This window comes from Tachyglossus aculeatus, chromosome 15, assembly GCF_015852505.1.
Source record: "Tachyglossus aculeatus isolate mTacAcu1 chromosome 15, mTacAcu1.pri, whole genome shotgun sequence".
Lineage (NCBI taxonomy): Eukaryota > Metazoa > Chordata > Mammalia > Monotremata > Tachyglossidae > Tachyglossus > Tachyglossus aculeatus.
Window position 1 is genome coordinate 13,094,155 of NC_052080.1, and position 26,962 is coordinate 13,121,116.

Consider the following 26,962-nt stretch of genomic DNA (forward strand, 5'->3'; position numbering starts at 1 on the left):
TGAACTAGGCCGATTTGTCTCCGTCTCCCTGAGCCATGGAATGACCGTCCTCCTTATCGCACAGGCAGAACGGGAAGAGCCCACAGCACGGCTTCCTCCACGCGGAGTACTCATTCTGCTCCGAGAGCACTTGGGGCACGGGGGTCAGTGACCTACGATGACGCTTCAAGGCTTCCCCGACCGTTCGGATCACCGAGTCGTACAGGGGCTCGCTCTCCCGGGACAGGGGCTGGGACTCCGACGGGTCTTTCGAGAGATCGAAGAGCAGAGGAGGGTCGTGATGGGTTACATTTTCCCCAAAGCAGGCGCAAAATATTGTATCGTAACAGGCGCCCGCTCCCTTGGGTTGAAAGATGGGGGTCACATAATGGACCTTCCAGACGGCGGCACCTGGGAAAAACGCACACACAAACACACGCACGGAGAAACAGGGATTAGGAAGACCCCCGGCCGTACGTACAACCTCGCCTCCACTCTAAGTCCAGTCCATCTGCGTTAGGTTAAAACTTCTTTTCACTATCTCCCCTCTGGGGAGATAACCACAATAATAATTGCAGCATTGGTTAAACGAGAAGCGGGGTGGCCTAGTGGAAAGAGCACGGGCCTCAGAGTCAGAGGACCTGGCTTCTAATCTTCTGGGTGACCTCAGGCAAATCACTTGGTTTTGGGCAGGGAAGGGTCTTTTCACTGTTGTACTTTCCCAAGCGCTTAGTACTGTACTCTACACACAGTAAGCGGTCAATAAATACAACCGAATGAATGAATCTTCCAGGAAGGCAAGGCCCAGAATAATAATAATAACGATATTTGTTAAGCGCCGGGAAAATAGAACTTAATCAGGTTGGACACAGTCCCTGTCTCACATGGAGCTCACACTCTTAATCCCCATTTTCCATATGAGGTATCTGAGGCCCAAAGAATAATAATGGCATTTGTTAAGCGCTTACTATGTGCAAAGCACTGTTCTAAGCGCCGGGGAGGATACAAGGTGATCAGTTTGTCCCACGTGGGGCTCACAGTCTTCATCCCCATTTTATAGGTGAGGGAACCGAGACTCAGAGAAGTGAAGTGACTTGCCCAAGGTCACACAGCAGACAGGTGGCGGAGCCGGGATTCATTCATTCATTCATTCAATCGTATTTATTGAGCGCTTACTGTGTGCAGAGCACTGTAGTAAGCTCTTGGGAAGTACAAGTTGGCAACATACAGAGACGGTCTCTACCCAACAGTGGGCTTACAGTCTAGAAGGGGAAGACAGAGAACAAAACATATTAACACAATAAAATAAATAGAATAAACATGTACAAATAAAATAGAGTAATAAATACATACAAACATATATACATATATACAGGGATTAGGACCCATGACCTCTGACTCCAAAGCCCGGGCTCTAGAAGCGAAGTGACTGCCCAAGGTCACACAGCAGACACGTGGCAGAGCCGGGATTTGAACCCAGGTCCTTCTGATTCCCAGGCCCGGACTGTATCCACTAGGCCACGTTGCTTCAGAACACGTGAAAACAAGACCACCCAGCTTTGGAACAATTCCCCCAGGGAATGTCGCACACTTCACCGTGGCCCGGAATGCAGGGGAGGTGGGGGAGTTGTCTCTACTCACTGTTTTTGGGTTGCCAGCGCGCGGCGTGTAGATAAGTCCCACAGTAGTGGAACAGAAACTCGTGGTCTGAGTGCTGAATGTCTCCGCGCAATAATGGCATCAGGTCCCGGCCGTCAATCACCCTGTTGGGGACGGAGAGAAAAATCATTCATTCATTCATTCATATTGAGCACTTACTGTGTGCAGAGCACTGTACTAAGCGCTTGGGAAGTCCAAGTTGGCAACATACAGAGACGGTCCCTACCCAAAAGTGGGCTCACAGTCTAGAAGGGGGAGACAGAGAACAAAACATATTAATAGGATAAAATAAATAGAATAAATATGTACAAGTAAAATAAATCAATAAAAAGAGTAATAAATATGTATAAACATATATACATATATACAGGTATAATAATGATGGCATTTGTTAAATTGCTTATTATGTGCAAAGCACTGTTCTAAGCGCTGGGGGAATACAAGGTGATCAGGTTGTCCCACGTGGGGCTCACAATCTTAATCCCCGCTTTACAGATGAGGTAACTGAGGCTCAGAGAATAATAATAATAATAATGTTGGCATTTATTAAGCGCTTACTACGTGCAAAGTACTGTTCTAAGCGCTGGGGGGATACAAGGTGATCAGGTTGTCCCACGTGGGGCTCACAATCTTAATCCCCGTTTTACAGATGAGGTAACTGAGGCTCAGAGAAGTTGAGTTGCCCAAGGTCCCACAGCTGACAAGTGGCAGAGCTGGGATTCGAACCCATGACTTCTGACTCCCAAGCCTGGGCCCTTGCCACTGAGCCATGCTGCTTCTCATCATTCATTCATGAATGAAATCATTCATTCAATCGTTCAGTTGGATTTATTGAGCGCTTACTGTGTGCGGAGCACTGCACTAAGCGCTTGGGAGAGTACAGTGCAACAGTAAACAGGCACATTCCCTGCCCCACAATGAGCTTACAGTCTAGAGAAGAAAAGATGTCTCCCTCTTGGATCTGAGACCTTTGGACTTTGATACTTGCCCCAACCCCACAGCACTTATGTCCATGGCTTTATATGTCACAAATTACTCATTTATTCACATAAATGTCCGTCTCTCCCTCTAGACTGTAAGCTGGTTATTCATTCAAACATATTGAGTGCTTACTGTGTGCAAAGCACTGTAAAAAGCACTTGGGAGAGAACAGTATAACACCAAAGAGGCCCATTCCCTGCCCACACCGAGCTCACAGTCTAGAGGGGCAGGGAGCGTGTCTGCTAATTCTGTTGTGTTGTACACTCCGAGATGCTTAGTACAGTGCTTTGCACAGAGTAAGCACTCAGTTAATAACACGGATTAATTGATGGATTAGGCAGGCCCGTGACCCCTTGAGGGATATGTACTGAGCGCCAGCTGGGCCCAGGGTGGTGAATTAGTTGCGGTGGAGAGTTATAAAGCAAATCATAGGCAAAATCTTTGACCTCCAGGAGCTGCTCATCAAATAGGGAATAGGAAACACTCGAATGAATCTCGTAAACACAGGGGACAGAAGCAACGTGACTTAGTGAGGACAGCCCGGGCGTCAGAAGGACCTGGGTTCTAATCCCGGCTCCATCACCTGCCTGCTGTGTGACCTTGGGCAAATCACTTCACTTCTCTGGGCCTCAGTTCCCTCATCTGGAAAATGGGGATGAAGACTGTGGTTCCCACGTGGGACAGGGACTGGATCCCACCTGATGATCTTGTATGTACCCCAGAGCTTAGTACCATGCCTAGAATATAGTAAGTGCTTAAGAAATCCCACGGTGACGATGATGATAAAGTTTGTGGAGTAAAGGCGTGATTTCCATACCTGTCTTTTGGCACCGTCCCTCCGCCTAAGGCGGCCATGGTTGGGTAGAAATCCATGGAACTAGTGAGTTGGTTGATGACAGTTCCCGCCGGTAGCACCCCGAGCCATCTGGCGATGGCTGGCACGCGAATTCCTCCTTCCCAGCCGCCCATCCCTTTACCGCCTGTGGGGCAGACACAACCACTTCAGTTTCCCTCCTCTCTAACTTCCCCAACCAGTCAGTCAGTGGGATTTATTTAGCACCTACAGTGTGAGGAGCATTACCCCCTACTACCTCACCTGGCTACTCTCCTATTCCAACTCAACTCTGACAGACAATTCCTGTCCCCTCCTTTTCAAAGCCTTATCAAAGGCCCTTCTCCTCCAAGAGGCCTTCCAGACTAAGCCCTCCTTTCCTCTCTCCCACTCCCTTCTAAGTCTCCCTGACTTGCTCCCTTTTTTCATCCCCCCCTCTCATCCCCACAGCACTCATGTCCATATCTGTCATTTCTTTACTTCTGTTAACGCCTGTCTCCCCCGCTAGATTTTAAGTTCGTTTCCGGCAGACAATGTGTGTGTTATATTGTTGTATCATAATCTCCCATGGGCTTAGTACAATGCTTTGCCCACAGTAAGCACTCAATAAATACGATTGAATGAATGACTGGACGTTACCATCTGGGGGCTGCCTTAGAATACGAAGGACAGCTCCAGCCGATTATAACGACCGATCATAAGGACCGTTACAAGTCACTACAAGTCACCTTTGTATATTCCGTTCCAGCCTCCCATCTGGATATGCCCATTCCTGGCTTCCAAATGGCCTCCGTGGTCTGAGGTGAATAGGATCAGGGTGTTGTTCCCCAAACCGTTAGCATCGATGGCATCCACGAGCTTCCCTGAGAGAATAGAAGGATAAGCTCAGAATCGTCATTTGTGCGGGAATGGAGAATGGTAGTTGGATTTGGTGGCGAGCTGGGGCTGCCGGCTTTCTCAGAGCAAGGGAGTTGTCAGGCCACCCTCTCCTCTGTGTCTGTAGCACCACCCTCCTCCACTTGTCCGGTGGGCAACTCACTTCACTTCTCTGGGCCTCAGTTCCTTCATCTGTGAAATGGGGATTGAGACTAGGAGCCCCGAATGGTGGCCCTGGGGATGTCATTTCACTTCTCCGGGCCTCAGTTCCCTCATCCGGGGTAGAGAAGCAGTATGGCCTAGTGGATGGAGCCTGGCCTGGGATTCAGAATAATAGTAATAATAATAATGTTGACATATATTAAGCACTTACTATATGCCAAGCACTGTTCTAAGCGCTGGAGAGGGTACAGGGTGATCAGGTTGGCTCACAGTCTTAATCCCCATTTTACAGATGAGGGAACTGAGGCACAGGGAAGTTAAGTGTCTTGCCCAAAGTCACACAGCTGACGAGTGGCGGATCTGGGATTTGAACCCATGACCTCTGACTCCAAAGCCCGGGCTCTTTCCACTGAGCCACGCTGTTTCTCTAGAACCCAGAAGGACTTGGGTTCTAATCTCAGCTCGGCTGCTTGTAAACTGGGTGACCTTGGGCAAGTCACTTCACTTCTCTGGGCCTCAGTTGCCTCATCTGGGGTAGAGAAGCAGGATAGCCTAGTGGATACCTTCGGGGCCTGGAAGCCAGAAGGACCTTGTTTCTAATCCCGGCTCTGCCGCTTGTCAGCTGGGTGACCTTGGGCAAATCACTTCATGTCTTTGGGCCTCAGTTACCTCAACTGTGAAATGGGGATTAAGACTATGAGCCCGTTGTGGGACAGGGGCCGTGTCCAACCCGGTTTGCTTGTATCCACCGCAGCGCTTAGTACAGTGCCCGGAGCATTTGACAGATGTCACAATCATCATCTGTAAAATGAGGATTAAGCCCATGAGCCCCATGTGGGACAGAGGCAGTGAGCTTAGGCAAGTCATTTCACTTCTCCGGATCCCGGTTACCTCATCTGGAAAATGGGGATTAAGACTATGAGCCCAATGTGGAACAGGAACTGTGTCCAACCTGATTAGCGGGTCCCTACCCCAGTGCTTAGTACAATGCCTGGTGCATAGTAAGTGCTTCACAAATACCATTTTAAAAAAGGGGAATGACAGTAATAATACGGTAGACACTTAGTAGGTACCGAGCGCTGTGATAGATATTATAATTCTGGTATTTATTAAGCATTTTCTCTTTGTCAAGCACCGTTGACACTGCCACACTGCTTCTAAAGGTTAATGCACAGGCGCTGCTCTTTCCAGTAGGTCTCACTGTTTTTAAAGGTTAAAGGAATGACCCTTTCTGCCGATCTCAGTTCACTCACCCAGCAGGGAGTCCATCTCTTCCACATTGTCCCCGTACAAGCCGTGCTGGCTGACTCCGAGGAACTCCTTCGTAGTGGGGAGGGGCACGTGAACGTGTAAGAAGGAGAAAAACAAGAGGAAAGGGCCCTCCCGGTTTCTGAAAAGACAGAAATTGCCTCATTCCACCTCCGTTGCGCAGTCAAACTTGGATTTTTGTAGCTGCTGTTCTTGGCTCTCTGTCTCGCTGCCGTCACCTCGCCCACGTCCTGCCTCTGGCCTGGAATGCCTTCCCTCTTCAGGCCCGACAGACGACCGCCCTTCCCCACCTTCAGAGCCGTACTCAAGGCCCATCTCCTCCAAGAGGCCTTCCCCGACTAAGCCCCCCTTTCCTCTTCTCCCACTCCCGTCTGCATCCTCCTGGCACTTGGATTCGCTCCTGGAAGCAGACAGTTTCCCCACTTCTGAGGAAGCCCTCTTGAGCCCATCAGGGCTATCGTTAGCCCCGAAGTGGCTGCTAACACTGTCCAAGCAAGGGTGGCCAGTTGACGTCTGAAGCGCCCCGTAATAATAATGATAATTATGGTACTTGTTAAGCGCTTTCTGTGTGCCAGGCACTGTTCAAGCGCAGGGGAGGTTACAGGGAGATCAGGTTGTCCCACGGGGGGCTCACAGTCGTAATCCCCATTTTACAGATGAGGGAACTGAGGCACAGAGAAGTGAAGCGACTTGCCCAAAGTCACAAAGCTGACCATTGGCAGAGCTGGGATTCGAACCCATGACCCCTGACTCCGAAGCCCGGGCTCTTTCCACAGAGCCACGCTGCTTCTCTATACTTGCTTCTCTAGACTATGTTGCCAACTTGTACTTCCCAAGCGCTTAGTACAGTGTTCTGCACACAGTAAGTGCTCAATAAATATGATTGATTGATTAAGCGCTTTCTTTGTGCCAGGCACTGTTCTAAGTGCTGGGGTAGATAGAAGGTAAGCAGGTTGAACAGAGTCCCAGTCCCACATGGTGCTCACCCATTATTCTGCGTTTTACAGGTGAGGGAACTGAGGCCCAGAGAAGTGAAGTGACTTGTTCCTCAGACCCTGAAATCGTCCCATCACTAAGGCTGGACTTCTCTGGGATTGTTTACTTATCTGTAAAACTGGGATTAAGAGTAGAGAAGCAGCGTGGCCCAGTATCCCGACTCTGCCATTTGTCAGCTGTGTGACTTTGGGCAAGTCTCTTAACTTCTCTGTGCCTCAGTTTCCTCATCTGTGAAATGGGAATGAAGACTGTGAGCTCTCCGTGGGACAACCTGATCACCTTGTAACCTCCCCAGCGCTTAAAACAGGGCTTTGCACATAGTAAGCACTTAATAAATGCCATCATTATCATTATTACATAGAGCACAGGCTTGTGAGTCAGAAGGACTGGGTTCTAGTCCTGGCTCCACCACTTGTCTGCTGCGTGACCTTGGGCAAGTCACTTCCTTTCCTCTGGGTCTCAGTTTCCTCAGCTGTAAATGGGGATTAAGACTGTGAGCCCTGTGTGGATTGCGATTCTACCCCAATGTTTAGAACAGAGCCTGGCACATTGTAAGCGCTTGACAAATGCCATGAAAAAAGACCGTGAGCCCTGTGCGGAACATGGACGGTGTACAGCCTAATTAGCTTTTGCCTATCCCAGCGCTTAGTACAGTGCACTGCACACAGATGTGCTCAGTGAGTAGGATTGACTGATCTACCAGCTAACAGTTCGCTTTTTTTTTAATGGCATTGGTTCAGTGCTTACTTAGAGAAGCAACGTGGCTCAGTGGAAAGAGCCCAGGCTTTGGAGGCAGGGGTCATGGGTTTGAATCTTGGCTCTGCCAATTGTCAGCTGTGTGACTTTGGGCAAGTCACTTCACTTCTCTGGGCCTCAGTTCCCTCATCTGTTAAATGTGGATTAAGACTGTGAGCCCCCCGTAGGACAACCTGATCTCCTTGTAACCTCCCCAGCGCTTAGAACAGTGCTTTGCACATAGTAAGCGCTTAATAAATGCCATCATCATTATTATCATTATCACTATGTGCCAGGCACTGTACTAAACGCTGGGGTAGATACAAGTCCTTGTCCAACATAGGGTTCACAGTCTCAATCCCCATTTTACTGATGGGGCAACTGGGACCGAGAAGTGCTTTGCTACGGTCACAAAGCAGACAAGTGGCCGAGCCTGGACTAGAACCCAGGCCCAGGTTCCATCCACTAGACCACGCTGCTTTCACACCCTTAATTTTCCCTCTTCCCTTTGTATTTACCCAGTGAGGAAATGAGGAGTTAGGGGCATTTGTCCATGGCAACCGGGAGCGGTGTCACAACTGATTTTGCCAGGAAACGTCAATGAGAAAAACAGCAAAGGAACCGAACGACTAATTACATGATTAAATGCCCCCTGGCAGTTGGATATGTACTCTTAATTCTCCCCTCCCTTCACCCCCGCAGAGCTTAGGTACCTATCATAACTTATTTTTACATCCGCCTCTCCCTCTAGACTGTGAGCTCCTTCCGGGCAGGGAACGTGACTTCCCACTCTGTAATACGGGACCTTCCCAAGCGCTTAGTACAGCGCTTTGCCTGTGGGAAGCGCCCAGCAAATACCATCGCGTGACAGATGGGAACCTAGGGTGGTGGCACTATACCTCTGAAGAAACGAAACCGCCTCCTTAAGCATGATCAACCCCGCTCGTTCTCCTTTCATGGGCTGCTCCGTGATTTCCTGGTTCTTCATCAGAATGCAGTCCCAGTAGAGGCTGGAGGTGTAACTGGAATACCAGGAAAGGGCCAGGAGGAAGCCAAACGTAGCAATGGAGAGAATGAGGAGCCAGGGAGAGTGGAGCCAGCCCTTCAGCTTCATGAAGACCAGGGTGACCAGAGCGATCAGGAGGAGCTGCATGCAAAGCCACAGCCTCCCCTCGAAGGCCAGCTCCGTGTCCCTGGATGTGTCCGGCCAACAAGGAGATATGAGAGTGAAGGGCATGCCGTAGTACGATTGAAACCCGTAGTGGATTGGGTGGTGGCAGTGGTCGTTGTGAGTTCTACAGTTTAGTCCCTGGTGCCACTTCCCTGAACGAAAAACAAAATCACCTCATGAAAACTGGGGGTCTGGTTCAGTCATTCAGTCGTATTCACTTAGCGCTTCCTGTGTGCAGAGCGGTTCAGAAGCAGCCCGGTCTAGTGGCCGGAGCCCGGGCCTGAGAGGCACAAGAGTCACAATTCATTCAATTGTATTTATTGAGCGCTTCCTGTGTGCAGAGCACTGTACTAAGCGGTTCAGAAGCAGCCGGGTCTAGTGGCTAGAGGTCATGGATTCATTCATTCAATCATCATCATCATCATCAATCGTATTTATTGAGCGCTTACTGTGTGCAGAGCACTGGACTAAGCGCTTGGGAAGTACAAGTTGGCAACATATAGAGACGGCCCCTACCCAACGGCGGGCTCACAGTCTAGATCCCGCCTCTGCCCCTTGTCTGCCGTGTGACCTTGGCCAAGTCACTTCACTTCTCTGGGCCTCAGTTATCTCATCTGGAAAACGGGGGTTGAGACTGTGAGCCCCCCGTGGGGCCAGGGACTGTGTCCAGCCCAATTTGCTTGTCTCCACCCCAGCACTTAGTACAGTGCCTGGCACATAGTAAGCGCTTAACAAATACCGTGATTGTTATTATCATTATTATTATTGTTGCCTTCCCGGACTCAGTGCTGTTTATTGAGCGTCTGTTTCACGCCCATCTATTCACCCCACTTTCAGCCGCACAGCACTTATGTACATATCCGTATTTATTCGTTCATTCAGTTGTATTTATTAATTTCTTAATGTGTGCACACACTGTACTAAGTGCTTGGGAGAGCATGATAGGATAATAGACACAGTTCCAAGCCCACAACTAGCTTAAAGTCTAGAGGGCGTGACAGTCATTAATAGAAATCAACATTAATTCATTGTCATATTTATTGAGCGGTTACTGTGTGCAGAGCACTGTACTAAATGCTTGGGAAGTACAAGGTGGCAACGTATAGAGACGGTCCCTACCCAACAACGGGCTCACAGTCTAGAAGGGGGAGACAGACAACAAAACAAAACACGTGGACAGGTGTCAAGTCGTCAGGACAAATAGAATTAAAGCTAAATGCACATCACTAACAAAATAAATAGAATAGTAAATATGTACAAGTAAAATAAATAGAAAAATATGGAACGATTCACAAATTTGCGTGTCATCCTATACTACAGTAATCCATTAATATCAATAAGTTAAAGATATCATTCATTTATCATCAGACGGATTACCATCATACAATTCATTTATCATCAGTAGTATTTATTGAGCACTTACCGTGTGCGGAGCACTGTGCTAAGCACTCAGGAGAGGGCAGTATAACAGAGTCGGTAGATACATTCCCTACCTGATCACCTTGTAATCTCCCTGGCGCTTAGAACAGTGCTTGCACATAGTAAGCGCGTAATAGATGCCATTATTATTATTATATTATTATATTATACCCACAATGAGCCTTATGGCCCTGATTTATATTAACGTCCTTGCTGGTGGGGGAACGTATCTATCAACTCTGTACAAACCCGAGCACATAGTACAGTGCTGTGCACACAGTAGGCTTTCAATAGATAGGATTGATTGATTGATTGCAGAGCAGGGAACCCAAAGAGAACAGTAGAGTAAGTTGATACGATTCCTGTCTTCAGTGAGGTTTACATTGAAATAATAATAATAATAATGATGGCATTTATTAAGCGCTTCCTATGTGCAGAGCACTGTTCTAAGCCCTGAGGGAGATACAAGGTGATCAGGTTGTCCAACGTGGGGCTCACAGTCAATCCCCATTTTACAGATGAGGTAACTGAGGCACAGAGAAGTTAAGTGACTTGCCCAAAGTCACACAGCTGACAATTGGCGGAGCCGGGATTTGAACCCCTGACCACTGACTCCAAAGCCTGTACTCCTTCCACTGAGCCACGCTGCTTCTCTGCAAGGAGAAGAAGTCTTCATGATTCCTCTCCACAATGAGCTTACCATCTAGTTACTTGTAACCACTTGGGTCATTGCTGTTTGGGAGGAGAATCCCCTCAAACTCTTTAAATTCACCATTCTCCACTTATACGCATGTCCATCTGAGTTACTCCTGTGTATCATCAGGTTGGCTGCTGTAGACTGTAAGCTCACTGTGAGCAGGGATCCCGTCTACCAACTCTGTTATGTTGCACTCTTCTGAGCACTCAGTACAGTGCTCTGCAAACAGTAAGCGCTCAATATATACCATGGATTGACTGCCCGGTGGAGAGAAGAAGCGTGGCTCAGTGGGAAGAGCCCGGGCTTTGGAGTCAGAGGTCGCAGGTTCAAATCCCGGCTCTGCCAATTGTCAGCTGTGTGACTTTGGGCAAGTCACTTCACTTCTCTGTGCCTCAGTTACCTCATCTGTAAAATGGGGATTAAGACTGTGAGCCCCCTGTGGGACAACCTGATCACCTTGTAACCTCCCCAGCGCTTAGAACAGTGCTTTGCACATAGTAAGGGCTTAATAAATGCCATTATTATTATTATTATTGTTCGAGTGGGCCGAACTGGTGCCATCTTCCCGTTTCTTTCCGTGAAGGAGAACAGGTTGGTCTTCTAATAGGCAAACTGGCAGTGCTTATTTTTCCTCCCAGAGGATTCAGGGAAACCTACCTCACCTACTCTCCATCTATAACACGTTATAGTTGTGTTAGTTATATAGTTATAGTTATATATGCTCTGTATATATGTATATATGTACGTATTTATTACTCTATTTTATTTGTACATATTTATTCTATTTATTTTATGTACGTATTACTCTATTTTATGTGTACATATTTATTCTATTTATTTTATTTTGTTAATATGCTTTGTCTTGTCTGTTTCCCCCTTCTAGACTGTGAGCCCACTGTTGAGTAGGGACCATCTCTATAAGTTGCCAACTTGGACTTCCCAAGCGCTTAGTTCAGTGCTCTGCACACAGTAAGCGCTCAATAAATATGATTGAATGAATGAATGAATGAATATAACCCAGCCCTCACACTTGACTCCTCGCCAGCCTTCTCACTGCACCTCCAGCTTGTCTATCTCACCGCCGACTTCTTGTCCGTGTCCTGCCTCTAGCCTAGAATATTTCCCTCCTCATATCCGACAGACAATTACTCTCCCTTCCTCAAAGCCTTATTAAATGCACATCTCCCAATTGCTTAATACAGCGCTCTGCCCAAAGTAAGTGCTCAGTAAATACGATGGAATGAATCTCCTCCAAGAGGCCTTCCCTGACTAAGCCATCCTTTCCTATCCTCCCACCCCTTTATGCGTCACCGTGACTCGCTCCCTTTATTTGTCCCCCATCTTAGCCCCACAGCGCTTGTGTACAAATCATATGTACCTTATATATATAATTTCTTTCTATTGGTGCCTGTCTCCCCCTCTGGACTGTAAGCTCATTGTGGTCAGGGAGTGTGTCTGTTTATTGTCCTATTGTCCTCTCCCAAGCGCTTAGTCCAGTGCTCTGCGCACAGGAAATGCTCAGGAAATGCGATTAACCAACCAAGTGACCGACTCCATCATCCTGGAATCGCAGAGGTGAATCCAAAGAGCTTCCCACTTACCTATAAGCCCCGTGCTATAGCCTTGCTTCTTCAGTAAGGCTGCAAAGGTAGTTTCATTCCGAGGGAGCCCTCCGGAGACATCCAGGGATACTAACACCCGCTTATCATTGTTGGAAGCCATTCCTAAAGACACAGAAGAAGCGGACAATTACCCCAGGTCCCCTCTGAGTGTACTACCAACTGACCGGCTTGGGTTCAGAAATCCAGTTTGGTTTCGTCTGGTGTTGCTTTAAGTCAGGAATGCCACTAGTGGCCTTTCCGGTAGGTCAAACCGCTCCCAAAGTGGGAGCATAAAATTTTTCCTCATTTTCCCCCTCACACTCTCCCCGCATTGTGCCACGTTAGCAGCAGCTTACAGGGAAGCAGTGTGGCTCAGTGGATAGAGCCCAGGCTTGGGAGTCAGAAGGACCTGGATTCTAATCCCATCTCCACCATTTGCCTGCTGTGTGACCTCGGACAAGTCACCTCTCTTCTCTGTGCCTCAGTTCCCCCATCTGTAAAATGAGGGATTAGGGTTGGGAGCCCCATGTGGAACAGGAACTGTGGCCCACCTGATTTGCTGATATCCACCCCAGTGCATAGTGCAGTGCCTGACACCTAATAAGCGCTTGGGAAACATCGACCCCCGGCCCACGTCCTCCCCCTGGCCTGGAATGCCCTCCCTCCGCACATCCATCAAGCTCGCTCTCTTCCTCCCTTCAAAGCCCTACTGAGAGCTCACCTCCTCCAGGAGGCCTTCCCACACTGAGCCCCCTCCTTCCTCTCCCCCTCCCCCTCCCCCCCCGCCTTACCTCCTTCCCCTCCCCACAGCACCTGTATGTATTTATATATGTTTGTACGCATTTATTACTCTATTTTATTTGTACATATTTATTCTATTTATTTTATTTTGTTAATTTGTTTTGCTGTCTGTCTCCCCCTTCTAGACTGTGAGCCCACTGTTGGGTAGGGACTGTATATGTTGCCAACTTGGACTTCCCAAGCACTTAGTACAGTGCTCTGCACACAGTAAGCGCTCCATAAATACGATTGAATGAATAGCAAATGCCTAAATTATTCTTGTGATTATTATTAACCCGCACAAGTTTGCTCGCATCAGAATCGTAGTGAGAAAACTCAGGGCTGGAGAACAGAATCTGAAGATTTTGGGGGGTGCCTGTTGCCTTTCTGTGGGGTTCGAACTTTCCGGAGGGGGAGAGGGTGACCGGGGGAGTCGTAGAAGGTGCTTCAGGGGTGGCCTCGTTCATTGGCGATGGGCGTGTGTCTAACTGCGGGGAGGGGAAGAACCGGGAATCAGCCAAGTCTAGTGGCCTGAGCCCAGACCTAGGGATCAGAGGATCTGGGTTCCAATCCCAGCTCCTCCACTCGTCTGCTGTGCGACTTTGGTTAAGTCACTTCACTTCCAAATAGTGATTTAATCCTACTCCCTCCTACTTAGGCTTTGCACCCCGTGGGGACAAGGGACCAGCTCCAGTCTGATTATCTTATCTTATCCCTAGTGCTTAGCACAGTGCTTACCACAATTGTTCATTTAGTCGTACTTATTTCTAGACTGTGAGCCCGCTGTTGGGTAGGGACCGTCTCTATATGTTGGCAACTGTACTTCTCAAGCGCTTAGTACAGTGATCTGTACGCAGTAAGCGCTCAATAAATACGATTGAATGAATGAATGAGTGCTTACTGTGTGTAAAGCATTGTACTAAGCGCTTGGGAGAGTACAATAGAACAATAAATAGACACATTCCAGCCCACAACGAGCTTACAGTCTAGAGATAGTAAGTTCTTAGAACAGTGTTCAGCGCTTAGAACAGTGCTTTGCACTTAGTAAGTGCTTAACAAATGCCATAAAAAAGTACATAAATTAAAAGCACTAGGGTTTGTAGGAGGGAGTGAACACCACTAGGTTCCTTGGTAGGTTTTTCCCAAAGTGGCTTGTCAATGAGAGGGCATTTTGTGTGGCAAATGGCCAATTTGACCCGTGGTCTGTGACCTCTTCTAGACTCTGAGCCCGTTGTTGGGTAGGGACCGTCTCTATATGTTGCCAACTTGCACTTCCCAAGCGCTTAGTACAGTGCTCTGCATACAGTAAGCGCTCAATAAATACGATTGAATGAATGAATGGTGTGGCCCACCGCATAACTGTTGTTGACAAGTGGGTTATTGAGGCATCATCTTTCACTCTCATGCCTTTTGTTGTCATATGAGGAGCCAAGAGAGTGGTCAGGGGGGTTGGTTTCCCAAAGCATTACTAGATGTTTACAACCACAGTTCCTAGAACGCAGTGAGAAATAAGCTTGCTGTAGCTTGGGCTGGGGAGACTTAGCGTTTCAAGCAAGCTAGAGCGGAGGAAGATGGGGCTAGAGCAGAGGAAGACGGGGCCAACATCAGCCAAGTGAACACCTGAGACCATTCCGATTCCAGCACATTTGGTATTCTCTTTTCCCACTGTCTAAGATGGCTTTCAAAAGCCCAGGATTGTCCCCAGCCAAACTAGGGAATGCGGTCAGCCTCCCAGACTTAAATACCGACTCTAGATTCTCCAGATGCCAGGTGTTTGTTTCATTATTGTGCTCTCCCAAGCACTTAGTCCAGTGCTCTGCACATAGTGAGCGCTCAATAAATACAACGGAGTGTTTTTTGGTTAAGTGGTTATGTGTCAAGTGCTGTTATGAGTGCTGGGGGAGGTATAAGTTGATTAAGTCAGACACAGTCCCTGTCTCTCAAGGGGCTCACCGTCTAAGAAGGAGGGAGAACAGATAATAATTGTTATATTTGCTAAACACTTACTATATGTCAGGCACTGTACTAAGTGCTGGGGTGTACACTAGCAAATTAGGTTGGGACACGGTCCTTGTCCCATGTGGGGCTTACAGTCTCTATCCCCATTTTAATAATGATGGCATTTGTTAAAGCGCTTACTATGTGCAAAGCACTGTTCTAAGCGCTGCAGTAGATACAAGGTGATCAGGTTGTCCCACGTGGGGCTCACAGTCTTAATCAGCAGCGTGGCTTAGTGGTAAGAGCATGGGCTTGGGAGCCAGAGGTTGTGGGTTTGAATCCCAGCTCCGTTGCTTATCAGCTGTTTGACTTTGGGCAAGTCACTTAACTTCCCTGTGCCTCAGTTACCTCATCTGTTAAATGATAATTAAGACTGTGAGCCCCACGTGGGACAATCTGATTACCTTGTATCTACCCCGGTGCTTAGAACAGTGCTTGGCACACAGTAAGCGCTTAACAAACACCATCATTATTATTAATCCCCATTTTACAGATGAGGTAACTGAGGCAGAGAGAAGTTAAGTGACTTGCCCAAATTCGCACAGCTGACAAGCAGCGGTGCCAGGATTGGAACACATGACCTCTGACTCCCAAGCCTGTGCTGTTTCCACTGAGCCACGCTGCAGACGAGGGAACAGGGGGGCCCAGAGAAGTGAAGTGACTTGCCCAAGGTCTCCCCGGCAAGCAGTTGGCAGAGCCGGGATGAGAACCCAGATCCTTCCGATTCCCAGGCCCGTGCTCTTCCCACTAGACCATGCTACTTCTCTCCAGTTTGGGAGGAGGCGACCAGGACTGTTGTGTCTTGAAGGATAGAACAGGGTTTGCGGGGCGACACCAAACCTGATCGGACGGGATATCTGCCGGTCAGGATAGCGGCTCGACTCGGAGTGCACATGGAAGCAGCAGATATGTGCTGTGTCAATCTCACTCCTTGTTTCGCAAGGCGGTCGATATTAGGGGTTCTAAAAAGAAAAGGAAAAATCGGGTTGCAGCCAAAACTATTTTTTTTTCCAATTGTCTCAGTAAAATATCCTGTATTTCCACTGATCAATCTAGTGATATTTACTGAGCACTTACTATAATAAGTATGGTACTTTTTAAGCTTTTATTACGTGCCGAGCACTGGGGTAGATACCAGTTAATCAGGTTGGACACAGTCCCTGTTTTATGGCGCTCACAGTCTTAATCCCCATTTTACTCTAGAGGTGTCTGAGGCCCAGAGTAGTGAAGTAACTCACCCAGGAACACACAGCAGACATGTGGCGGAGCCAGTTTTAGAACCCAGCCCCGTGCTCTGTAAACTAAGCCACGGTGCTTACTGTGTGCAGAGCACCGTGCTGAGAGCTTGGGAGCCGACCTGTTCCCTGCCCATAATGAGCCTTCAGTCTAATCAATCATTGTTGAGGATCTCCTGTGGGCTGAACCCTGTTCAAAGAACTAAGAGAGAAGCAGCGTGGCTCAGTGGAAAAAGCCCGGGCTTTGGAGTCAGAGATCATGGGTTCAAATCCCAACTCTGCCAACTGTCAGCTGTGTGACCTTGGGCAAGTCACTTCACTTCTCTGTGCCTCAGTTCCCTCGTGTAAAATGGGGATTAAAACTGTGAGCCCCTCGTGGGACAACCTGATCACCTTGTAACCTCCCCAGTGCTTAGAACAGTGCTTTGCACATAGTAGGCACTTAACAAATACCATTATTATTATTATTATTAAGGGGAGTACAATAGAAGTAATAGATGTGGCCCCTGTCCTTGAGGACCTTAGTTGAGTAGAGGATTTTATGACAACTTCAAAGAAATTGACCAAATTCACTCTCTTGGAAACACACAAAATGCGTAGGGAGCTGTGCAACAGGGTAGGTAATAATAATAATAATAATAATCATGATAGCATTTATTAAGCGCTTACTGTGTGCAAAGCACTGTTCTAAGCTATGGGGAGTTTACAAGGTGATCCGGTTGTCCCACGGGGCGCTCACAGTCTTCATCCCCATTTTCCAGATGAGGGAACTGAGGCCCAGAGAAGTGAAGTGACTCGCCCAAAGTCACACAGCTGGCAATTGGCAGAGCCGGGATATGAACCCATGACCTCGGACTCCAAAGCCCGTGCTCCTTCCACTGAGCCACGCTGCTTCTATGAAGTAGATAGTCTCCAAAATACAGGAAAATCAAAATGCACATTTAGATTTCAGGTCAAAATTTTCTTCCTTTATAGGACCTTTTTTTTTTAGGGTATCTGTTAGGCCCTTACTGTGTGCCAGGGGCTGTACTAAGCGCTGGGGTAGATACAAGTTTATCAGGTTGATCTTCTAGACTGTAAGCTCATTGTGGACAGGGAATGTGTCTTGATTAGTGCCCAGTAAATACGATTGACTGAATGATCTAGTCCCTGTCCCCCTTGGGGCTCGCACTCTTAATCTTCATTTTACAGATGAGGCAACGGAGGCCCAGAGAAGTGAAGTGACTGACCCAAGGTCACACGGCAGAGAAGTGGCAGAGCCAGGATTAGAAGCCAGGTTCTTCTAACTCCCAGGCCTGGGCTCTATCCACTTGGGCCACACTGCTTCTCCAGTGAGATATACCAGGTTGCCCCTCTTGAAATTTAAGGGGAGCATTGTGTGCGTGTGTGTGCATAGGGGGAAAAGCGAGGTAATTGTACAGAGAAGCAACGTGGCTCAGTGGAAAGAGCCCGGGCTTTGGAGTCAGAGGTCACGGGTTCAAATCCCGCCTCTGCCAATTATCAGCTGTGTGACTTTGGGCAAGTCACGTCACTTCTCTGGGCCTCAGTTCCCTCATCTGTAAAATGAGGATTGACTGTGAGCCCGCTGTGGGACAAACTGATCAACTTGTAACCTCCCCAGCGCTTAGAACAGTGCTTTGCACATAGTAAGCGCTTAATAAATGCCATTATTATTATTATTATTATCAGACATTTGCTCGAAATCCTGACCAGTTGTCACCTCAAAACAGCTAATCATCAAATTAACTTGAATGTATTCATCAGTAGTATTGAGCGCTTCCTGTGTGCAGAGCAGTAAGCACTTGGGAGAGAACAATAGGAAAATAATAAGATCAACATCAAGAAAAACAATTACCTCTTTTTCACTAACATAAGGCACATGGCTTTGCATTCTGACCGTGGGTGTGTCAGTGAGATCAAGTAGGAATGTAGTAGACATTGATGGAATTACAAAAAACAAAAAAAAAAATTGGTATTTTGAAATCTTTTCAGGAGTAACTAAAATGAGGCAGGGGAGAGAACCACGGGAGGAAATTTATTTATTATTTAGTTACTAATATTGTTGTCTGTTCATTCTATCGTATATATTGAGTGCTGACTGTGTGCAGAGCACTGTAGTAAGCGCTTGGGAAGTACAAGTCGGCAACATATAGAGACGGTCCCTACCCAACAATGGGCTCACAGTCTAGAAGGGGAAGACAGACAACAAACCAAAACATGTAGAGAGGTGTCAAAACTGTCAGAATAAATAGAATTATAGCTATATGCACATTGTTAACAAAATAAATAGAATAGTAAATATGTACAGGTAAAATGGGATAATAAATCTGTACAAATATATACAAGTGCTATGGGGAGGGGAAGGAGGTAGGGCGGGGGGGATGAGGAGGAGGACACGACAAGGGGGCTCAGTGTGGGAAGGCCTCCTGGAGGAGGTGAGCTCTTAGTAGGGCTTTGAAGGGTGGAAGAGAGCTAGTTTGGCGGATGTGTGGAGGGAGGGCATGTCTCCCCCCTCTAGACTGTGGGCTCATTGTGGGCAGGGAATGTGTCTATTTATTGTTATATTGTACTCTCCCAAGCGCTTAGTACAGTGCTTTATACACAGTAAGTGCTCAATAAATACAATTGAGTGAATGGATGAATGAATCTAATAGACACTTCCCTGCCCACAACGAGCTTCCAGTCTAGATTATCCCAAGTCATCCATTCCGGGGGAGGACGGTAACCCCCAAAACTTTCTGGCCCAAGCAGGGCTGAGGGAATCGGACTCTTTCCAGCATCAACAAGCCTCAGCTCCATGAGAGGAAGAATTGGGAGTAAAGCCCACTCCCGCCCGCCCATTGAAATCTGGGCAGAAGCTTGGCACCCTAAAAGTAAAGTCTTGCTATTCCTAAGATGTCCAACTGTCAGTCTTTAGTATGCAATTCAGAATGTCCACCTGGCTCTTTGAAGAACAACACTTTCATTCATTCATTCATTCAATTGTATTTATTGAGCACTTACTGTGTGCAGAGCACTGTACTAAGAGCTTGGGAAGTACAGGTTGGTAACATACAGAGACAGTCCCTACCCAATAGCGGGTTTACAGTTCAGGTGAGAGGCACCGCCGCCCCAGACCAGGCTCGATCATTCCAGCAGTCAGAGGTTATTTCTTGAGTGCCCGCTGGGTACAGAGCACTGTACTGAGCGCTGGGGAGAGCACGATCGAAAAGAGTGGGTAGGCATGATCCCTTCTGTTGAGAAGGTCGTGAGAGGCTTGTCGTGTAGTCCTCTCCCAAGCACTTAGTAGAGTGTTCTGCACACGGTAAGTGCTCAATAAATACCATTGATTGCTTGCTTGAAGTTATAGTCCTCTAGACTGTAAGCTCATTGTGAGCAGGGATTGTGTCTATCAGAATGTGTCTGTTATATTGTTGTGTTGTATTCTTCCCTTAGTGTTCTGTACACAGTAAGTGCCAGTAAATACGGTTGATTGTCACCAACTCTGTCGTACTGTACTCTCCCAAGTGCTTAGAACAGTGCTCTGCACATGGTAAGGGCTCGGTAAATACCATTGATTGATGCCAACTCTGTTGTAGTAATAATGATATTTGTTAAGCACTTACTATGTGCCAAGCACTGTTCTAAGCACTGGGGTAGATACAGGGTAAACGGGTTGTCCCACATGGGGCTCACAATCTTAATCCCCATTTTCCAGATGAGATAACTGAGACACAGAGAAGTGAAATGACTTGCCCAAAGTCACGCAGCTGATAAGTGGCAGAGCCGGGATTAGAATCCGCGACCTCTGACTCCCAAGCCCGGGCTCTTTCCAGTAAGCCACGCTGCTTCCCTCTCCCAAGCGCTTAGTACAGCGCTCTGCATACGGTAAGCGCTCGACAAATCTGATCGCTGGGTCGAAGCTTGTCTAGAGCCCTCGCTGCCCAGTTGAGGCGAAATCTTTACCTGATGGTGTCGTTGCCATAGCAACCCAGGTCCCCAATCCCGAGGTCATCGACGATTATCAGCACGATATTGGGCTTGGAGCCAGCCTCCCCGCTCGATCTGCAGGGTTGCCACAACAGTCCCACCAAGGGCAGGAGAAAGAGACCGTTCCTAAAGTGAGCACCAGAAGAGAGACGTTTTAGTAGACAGCTCCCCCACCCAGCCCATTTTTCCCCAGCTCGCATTCATTCATTCAACCGTATTTATTGAGCGCTTACTGTGTGCAGAGCATATCACGTGCATACCTTTAAATTACTTTATAATATGTTGCCAACTTGTACTTCCCAAGGGCTTAGTACAGTGCTCTGCACACAGTAAGCGCTCAATAAATACGATTGATTGATTGATGATTTATAAATTAAGCATTTATTCACATCAGTGTCTGTCACCCCCTCCAGACTGCAAGCTGATAGTGATAATAATCCAAGGGAGAGCCCAGTCTCCGGAGACAGACTTGGCCTTTGGTTTGAGAGAGTTGAGACCCTGACAGTCCCTGGGCTTGGGGTATTTATTGGGCATTTCCTGGGTGCAAAGCACTGAACTAAACACTTGGGAGAGGACAGTACAGGAGCATACATTCTGGGAAAAAGATGAGGAACTGGTGGAGGGAGCAAAACAGCTTGGCTTAGGTGGAAAGAGCACAGGCCTGGGATTCAGAGGACCTTGGTTCTAATCCCAGCTCCGCCACAAAGGCCTGGGAGTTAGAAGAGCCTGGGTCTAATCCCAGCTCTGCAACTTGTCTGCTGTGTCATCTTGGGCAACTCACTTCACTTCTCTGGGCCTCAGTTACCTCGTCTGTAAAATGGAGATTAAGACTGTGAGCCCCATGTGGGACAGGGACTTTGTCCAACCTGATTTCCTTGTCTCAGTGCCTGGCATACAATAAGCGCTTACCAAATACCTCAATTCTTCTTAATCAATCAATCAATCAATCAATCAATCAATCGTATTTATTGAGCGCTTACTATGTGCAGAGCACTGTACTAAGCGCTTGGGAAGTACAAATTGGCATCACATAGAGACAGTCCCTACCCAACAGTGGGCTCACAGTCTAAAAGGGGGAGACAGAGAACAGAACCAAACATACCAACAAAATAAAATAAGTAGGATAGAAATGTACAAGTAAAATAAATAAATAAATAGATAAATAGAGTAATAAATATGTACAACCATATATACATATATACAGGTGCTGTGGGGAAGGGAAGGAGGTAAGACGGGAGGATGGAGAGGGGGACGAGGGGGAGAGGAAAGAAGGGGCTCAGTCTGGGAAGGCCTCCTGGAGGAGGTGAGCTCTCAGCAGGGCCTTGAAGGGAGGAAGAGAGCTAGCTTGGCGGATGGGCAGAGGGAGGGCATTCCAGGCCCGGGGGATGACGTGGGCCGGGGGTCGATGGCGGGACAGGCGAGAGCGAGGTACAGTGAGGAGATTAGTGGTGGAGGAGCGGAGGGTGCGGGCTGGGCAGTAGAAGGAGAGAAGGGAGGTGAGGTAGGAGGGGGCGAGGTGATGGACAGCCTTGAAGCCCAGGGTGAGGAGTTTCTGCTTGATGCGCAGATTGATCGGTAGCCATTGGAGGTTTTTGAGGAGGGGAGTAATATGTCCAGAGCGTTTCTGGACAAAGATAATCCGGGCAGCAGCATGAAGTATGGATTGAAGTGGAGAGAGACACGAGGATGGGAGATCAGAGAGAAGGCTAGTGCAGTAATTATTAATTATTATAGGCTTAATTATTATAGGCTTGTAACACTGGAAAATGTTTTCACCGAAATGCAAAATTATGGAAAAAATGCAAAATCTAACATGCTGAAAGTAGCACACTTCCTGATTAGGCTGGTTTTCCCCACTGTGGAAGCTCTCAGGGCAGGAGAGAAAGAAGACAGTAAGGAGGCAAACAGCGTGGTCTAGTGGAAAGAGGCCGGGACTGGGAGTCAGAGGACTTGGGTTCTAATTCCTCTCTCATGTGTGACCTGGGGCAAGCCATTTCGCTTCTCCAGGCCTCAGTTCCCTCATCTGTAAAATGGGGAGGAAGACCGTGAGCCCCAAAGGGACTGGGATTGTGTCCAACTTGATGACCCCCCAGTGCTTAGTACAGTGCCTGGCACTTTGTAAGCACTTAACAAATACCACTTAAAAAAGAAGACAGGGAGAGAAAGGACTGGTGTGAGATGCTCATATTTACTGAGCGCTTACTGTGTGCCAAGCATTGAATGCAGGGCCTCCGGGATGAGGAGAGAAAGAGCTAGATGGGTAACAACGGGAAGATGAAATAATGAAGGGGAAGAGAGAACAGGCAGAGGAAAGGGAAAGATTGTCGTCCGTCTCTTTCCCTCTGAGATTCTCCTTTTGGGTGCACATTTCAATTAAAACATGACCTTTTTATTTTCTCCCCTTTCTGCCTTTTCCCTCCCCCTGAATGCCTCTTTCCTTCTCCTCCCCGCTCCCCAATTCCACAACCTGTCTGGCCTCCCCGAGCCTAAGGCATACATACTCCAGCCAAGAAACCCAGCCTTGAAATGCCTCAGATTTACCATCAGTCATGGTGCGGACCAGTGATTTTTGACATTCAGAGAAAGCAACAACCTTCCTATGGAAGCAGAATGGAACAAAGGAAATGCTGACATTGAGCATAGGCAAAAAGATGTGTCTAATTAGTGGGATGGGTAGAGGAGAAGGGGGATTTGAATGTCAAGGGAGTTTTACCTGTACATATCTATTCTATTTTTTTTTGTTAGTATGTTTGGTTTTGTTCTCTGTCTCCCCCTTTTAGACTGTGAGCCCACTGTTGGGTAGGAACTGTCTCTATATGTTGCCAACCTGTATTTCCCAAGCGCTTAGTACAGTGCTCTGCACACAGTAAGCACTCAATAAATACGATTGATTGATTTTGCTTTCTGTACACCTCATCAGATGAGATTTCCTGTTAGAGGTGGGAGATATTGATTGAGCTGACAAGCAGAGAGGTGGATTGTGATTCCTAGGTGTAAGGGGGAGAGTCAGCTGCTGAAGAGAACTTTAACATGTTGAAGAACTCATTAGCGGGTGTTGGCTGGGTTATAGTATGGGGATTTGAATGTCAAGGAAGTTTTGCTTCTGTTACACCTGAGTTGAGACTTCCTGTTAGAGCTGGCTCTACCAGAGGTACTGAATCAGCTGACAAATAGAGAGGAGGATTGCAATTCCTCGGTGTAAATCCGATGAGGAAGGGAGTTCTAGTGGTTTGACGAACTCAGGGAAATAGCCTGGGAGAAAAGTGGGACTTTCAGAGCCTAAGAAGGATTGATGTGTCATCATCTGTTCTTTGCCAGGGCTAAATCGGGAGAGGATGCGGTACTGAAACTCCAAGGATAAAAGGAGGTTTTTTATGTAGGAGATGTCCCAAATGAAAATCAGTTTTACTTATATAGTCTCCTTACCAGGGCTTCATCAGGTGTGTCCCAATTTCCTTATCGATTTCTTAGAAGCGGATCTACGATGATAATCTGTAAAATCAAGATGTAAGCATCTTTAAAGTCAGAAAGCTCTGTGTGTGTGTGTGTACATATATACATATATAGTAGATACATATTTTAGATGATTGAGATATATGTATATATAGCTGAGCTATATGAGCTATATTTTAGATTGAGATATATATAAAGTGTATATATATAGGATGATGATGGTGTTGAAGGTAACACTCATGAGCTATATTTTAGATGATTGAGATATAAATTATATAAATATATATGAGCTATATTTTAGATTGAGATATATAAAGTATATAAAATATATATAAAGATATATAAAGTATATATATAAAGTATATATCTCAGTCTAAAATATAGCTCATATATTTATATGATTTATATCTCCATCTTCTAAAATATCATAGCTCATGAGTGTTATCTTCAACATCGTCATCGTCATCATCATTGTCAGTATTTGTGGAGCTTCTTAACTTTTTATAAAGGCATTGTACAAGTCGCTTAATAATTGTGGTATTTGTTAAGCCCTTACTATGTGCCCGGCACTGTACTAAGCACTGGGAGTACAGTGACCGCAAAACTGACTTTTCTTTAAGGGACCTGTGTGGAATATTTAATTTATATATATTAACCTGCTCCCAGACCTTTTCTCAAAGGGAGGATCACCTGAAATCAGTCAGTGGTATTTACTGGGCTCTTACTGTGTCCTGAGCACTGTGCTAAGTGCTTGAGAGAGGACAGTACAAGCGTTGGTAGACACATTCCCTACCACAACGAGCTTACAGTCTAGAGGGGGAGATACACCTTAATATAAATAATCAAGCGCATTAATTAAGCGCTTAAGTGTGTGCTGAGCACTGGACTAAGCGCTTGAGAGAAGACAACCCAGTGGAGCTGTTAGGCATGTTTCTTGCCCACAACGACTTTACAATCTACAAGAGGCATTTAGCTGTCCAGTACCTCATTCAAGCACTGTAACTAAGAGGACTGAGTTTTAGGATGAGGGAAGAGTCACTCCTCCAAAGGCTGGATTCCCTGAAGCACCCCTTAAACGCTCAGACAGAAGCACACATTCATTCATTCATTCATCATATTTACTGAGCGCTTACTGTGTGCAGAGCACTGTACAAAGCGCTTGGGAAGTACAAGTTGGCAACATATAGAGACGGTCCCTACCCAACAGTGGGTTCACAGTCTAGAAGGGGGAGACAAACAACAAAACAAAACTTGTGGACAGGTGTCACACATACATCTACGCTCCCAGAATTCCCTCTGCAGACTCTCCCTCCCGAGAGCACCCAAATTCCCCTTTCACAGCTCCAAGGATTTTCAGAGGGTTTCAGAAAACTGGAACCCATCCTGGAAACAAGGATTTGAAAGTGCCCTAAATGCACAAACATTCACAAACCTCCAACGGCAGCGAGGTCAGGGGACGGTATCGAAGGAAAGGAGAACCAATGTCGAAGTGGTTGCTACGTGCCGAGCACTTGCAAAACCCCAGAAAAGCTGCAGTTCAGTGTTCCACCCTTAAACACATGAGGCTTACAGTCTAAGCGGGAGGGAGAACACGTATTGAATCCCCATTTTCAGATGCGGAAACTGAGGCACAGAGAAGTTAAACGGCTTGTGCAAGATCATACCGTAAGCAAGTGGGAAGCAGCATGGTCTAATGGGTAGAACACAACCTGGGGGTCAGAGGATGTGGGTTCTAATCCCGGCTCCCCTGCTTGTCTGCTGTGTGACCTTGGGCACACACTAATTTGGGCCTCAGTTTCCTTTACTGCAAAATGGGGATTCAGTACGTGTCCTCTCTCCTTGGACTGTGAGCCCCATGTGACACGGGGACTATATCTGGCCTGATTTAACTTGTAGCTGCCCCAGTGCTCAGAACAGTGCTTTATCCACGAGCACGGGCTTCGGAGTCAGAGGTCATGGGTTCGAATCTCGGCTCCACCACGTCTGCCGTGTGACATTGGGCAAGTCATTTAACTTCTCTGGGCCTCAGTTCCCTCATCTGTAAAATGGGGATTGAGACTGTGAGCCCCATGTGGGACAGGAACTGTGTCCAACCCTATTTGCTTGTATCCATCCCAGTGCTTAGTACAGTGTCTGGCACACAGTAAGTGCTTAACAAATACTATTATTATTATTATTATTATGAGCTAATCAGGTTACATCAGTTACCTTGTCTGTAAAATGGGGATGAAGACTGTGAGCCCCACGTGGGACAACTTGATCACCTTGTATCCCCCCAGAGCTTATAACAGTGCTTTGCACATAGTAAGTACTTAACAAATGCCATCATTATTATTGTTATTATTATCCATAGTAAATGCTTAACAAATATCATTAAAAAAATAGCAGAGCCAGGATTAGAACCAAGTCTCCTGCTTCCCAGGCCGGGGCTCTTTCCACTAGACCACACTGCTCCCAAAAGGAGAAAGAGTAAAACATATAAAGAGAAGCAGCGTGGCTCAGTGGAAAGGGCCCGGGCTTGGGAGTCAGAGGTCATGGGTTCTAATCCCGGCTCCGCCGCTTGTCAGGTGTGTGACTTTGGGCAAGTCGCTTAAATTATCTGTGCTTCAATTCCCTCGTCTGTAAAACAGGGATTAAGACTGTGAGCCCCACATGGGACAACCTGATTTCCTTGTATTCCCCCCTATCACTTAGAATAGTGCTTGGCACATAGTAAGCGCTTAACGAATACCATTGTTATTATTATTGTATTGTGAGAAGCAGCGTGGCTCAGTGGAAAGAGCATGGACTTTGGAGTCAGAGGCCATGGGTTCAAATCCAGGCTCTGCCAGTTGTCAGCTGTGTGACTTTGGGCAAGTCACTTAACTTCTCTGTGCCTCAGTTACCTCATCTGTAAAATGGTGATGAAGACTGTGAGCCCCATGTGGGACAACCTGATCACCTTGTAACCTCCCCAACACTTAGAACAGTACTTTGCACATAGTAAGTGCTTAACAAATTCCATCATCATAATAATAATTACTATTATTATAAAAAGGCGAGTCAGTGGGAAGAGTGGGAAAAGAAGAAGAATTTTTCTGATCCGTATCTACCCTGGAGACCCTCTCCCAGCTCTTTCTCCCTTTTCACTCTTACCCTCCTCACCCTCAT

The 26,962-nt window shown here is 47.1% G+C and overlaps 1 protein-coding gene across 1 annotated transcript; it reads right to left on the minus strand.

The window, feature by feature from the left end:
• ARSF (arylsulfatase F) lies at positions 1 to 26,962 on the minus strand. Its single transcript, XM_038757130.1, has 13 exons — positions 26,948 to 26,962; positions 25,245 to 25,322; positions 23,506 to 23,702; positions 22,861 to 22,956; positions 20,336 to 20,485; positions 15,996 to 16,117; positions 12,378 to 12,500; positions 8,389 to 8,812; positions 5,743 to 5,879; positions 4,180 to 4,314; positions 3,437 to 3,599; positions 1,621 to 1,742; positions 1 to 390 (listed from the first exon to the last, which is right to left on the minus strand). Exons 1-13 carry the CDS (start codon positions 26,960 to 26,962, stop codon positions 5 to 7), a joined length of 2,148 nt encoding a protein of 715 aa, XP_038613058.1. The 3' UTR covers positions 1 to 4.

Bases quoted from the DNA above. Each gene is read 5' to 3' on its own strand.
- ARSF (XM_038757130.1), bottom strand. The intron at 8,813-12,377 runs GTAAGTGGGAAG...TTTTTCGTTCAG, and splicing joins CTATAGCACGGGGCTTATAG to GGAAGTGGCACCAGGGACTA. The intron at 391-1,620 runs GTGAGTAGAGAC...CGTTTTTCCCAG, and splicing joins GCGCTGGCAACCCAAAAACA to GTGCCGCCGTCTGGAAGGTC.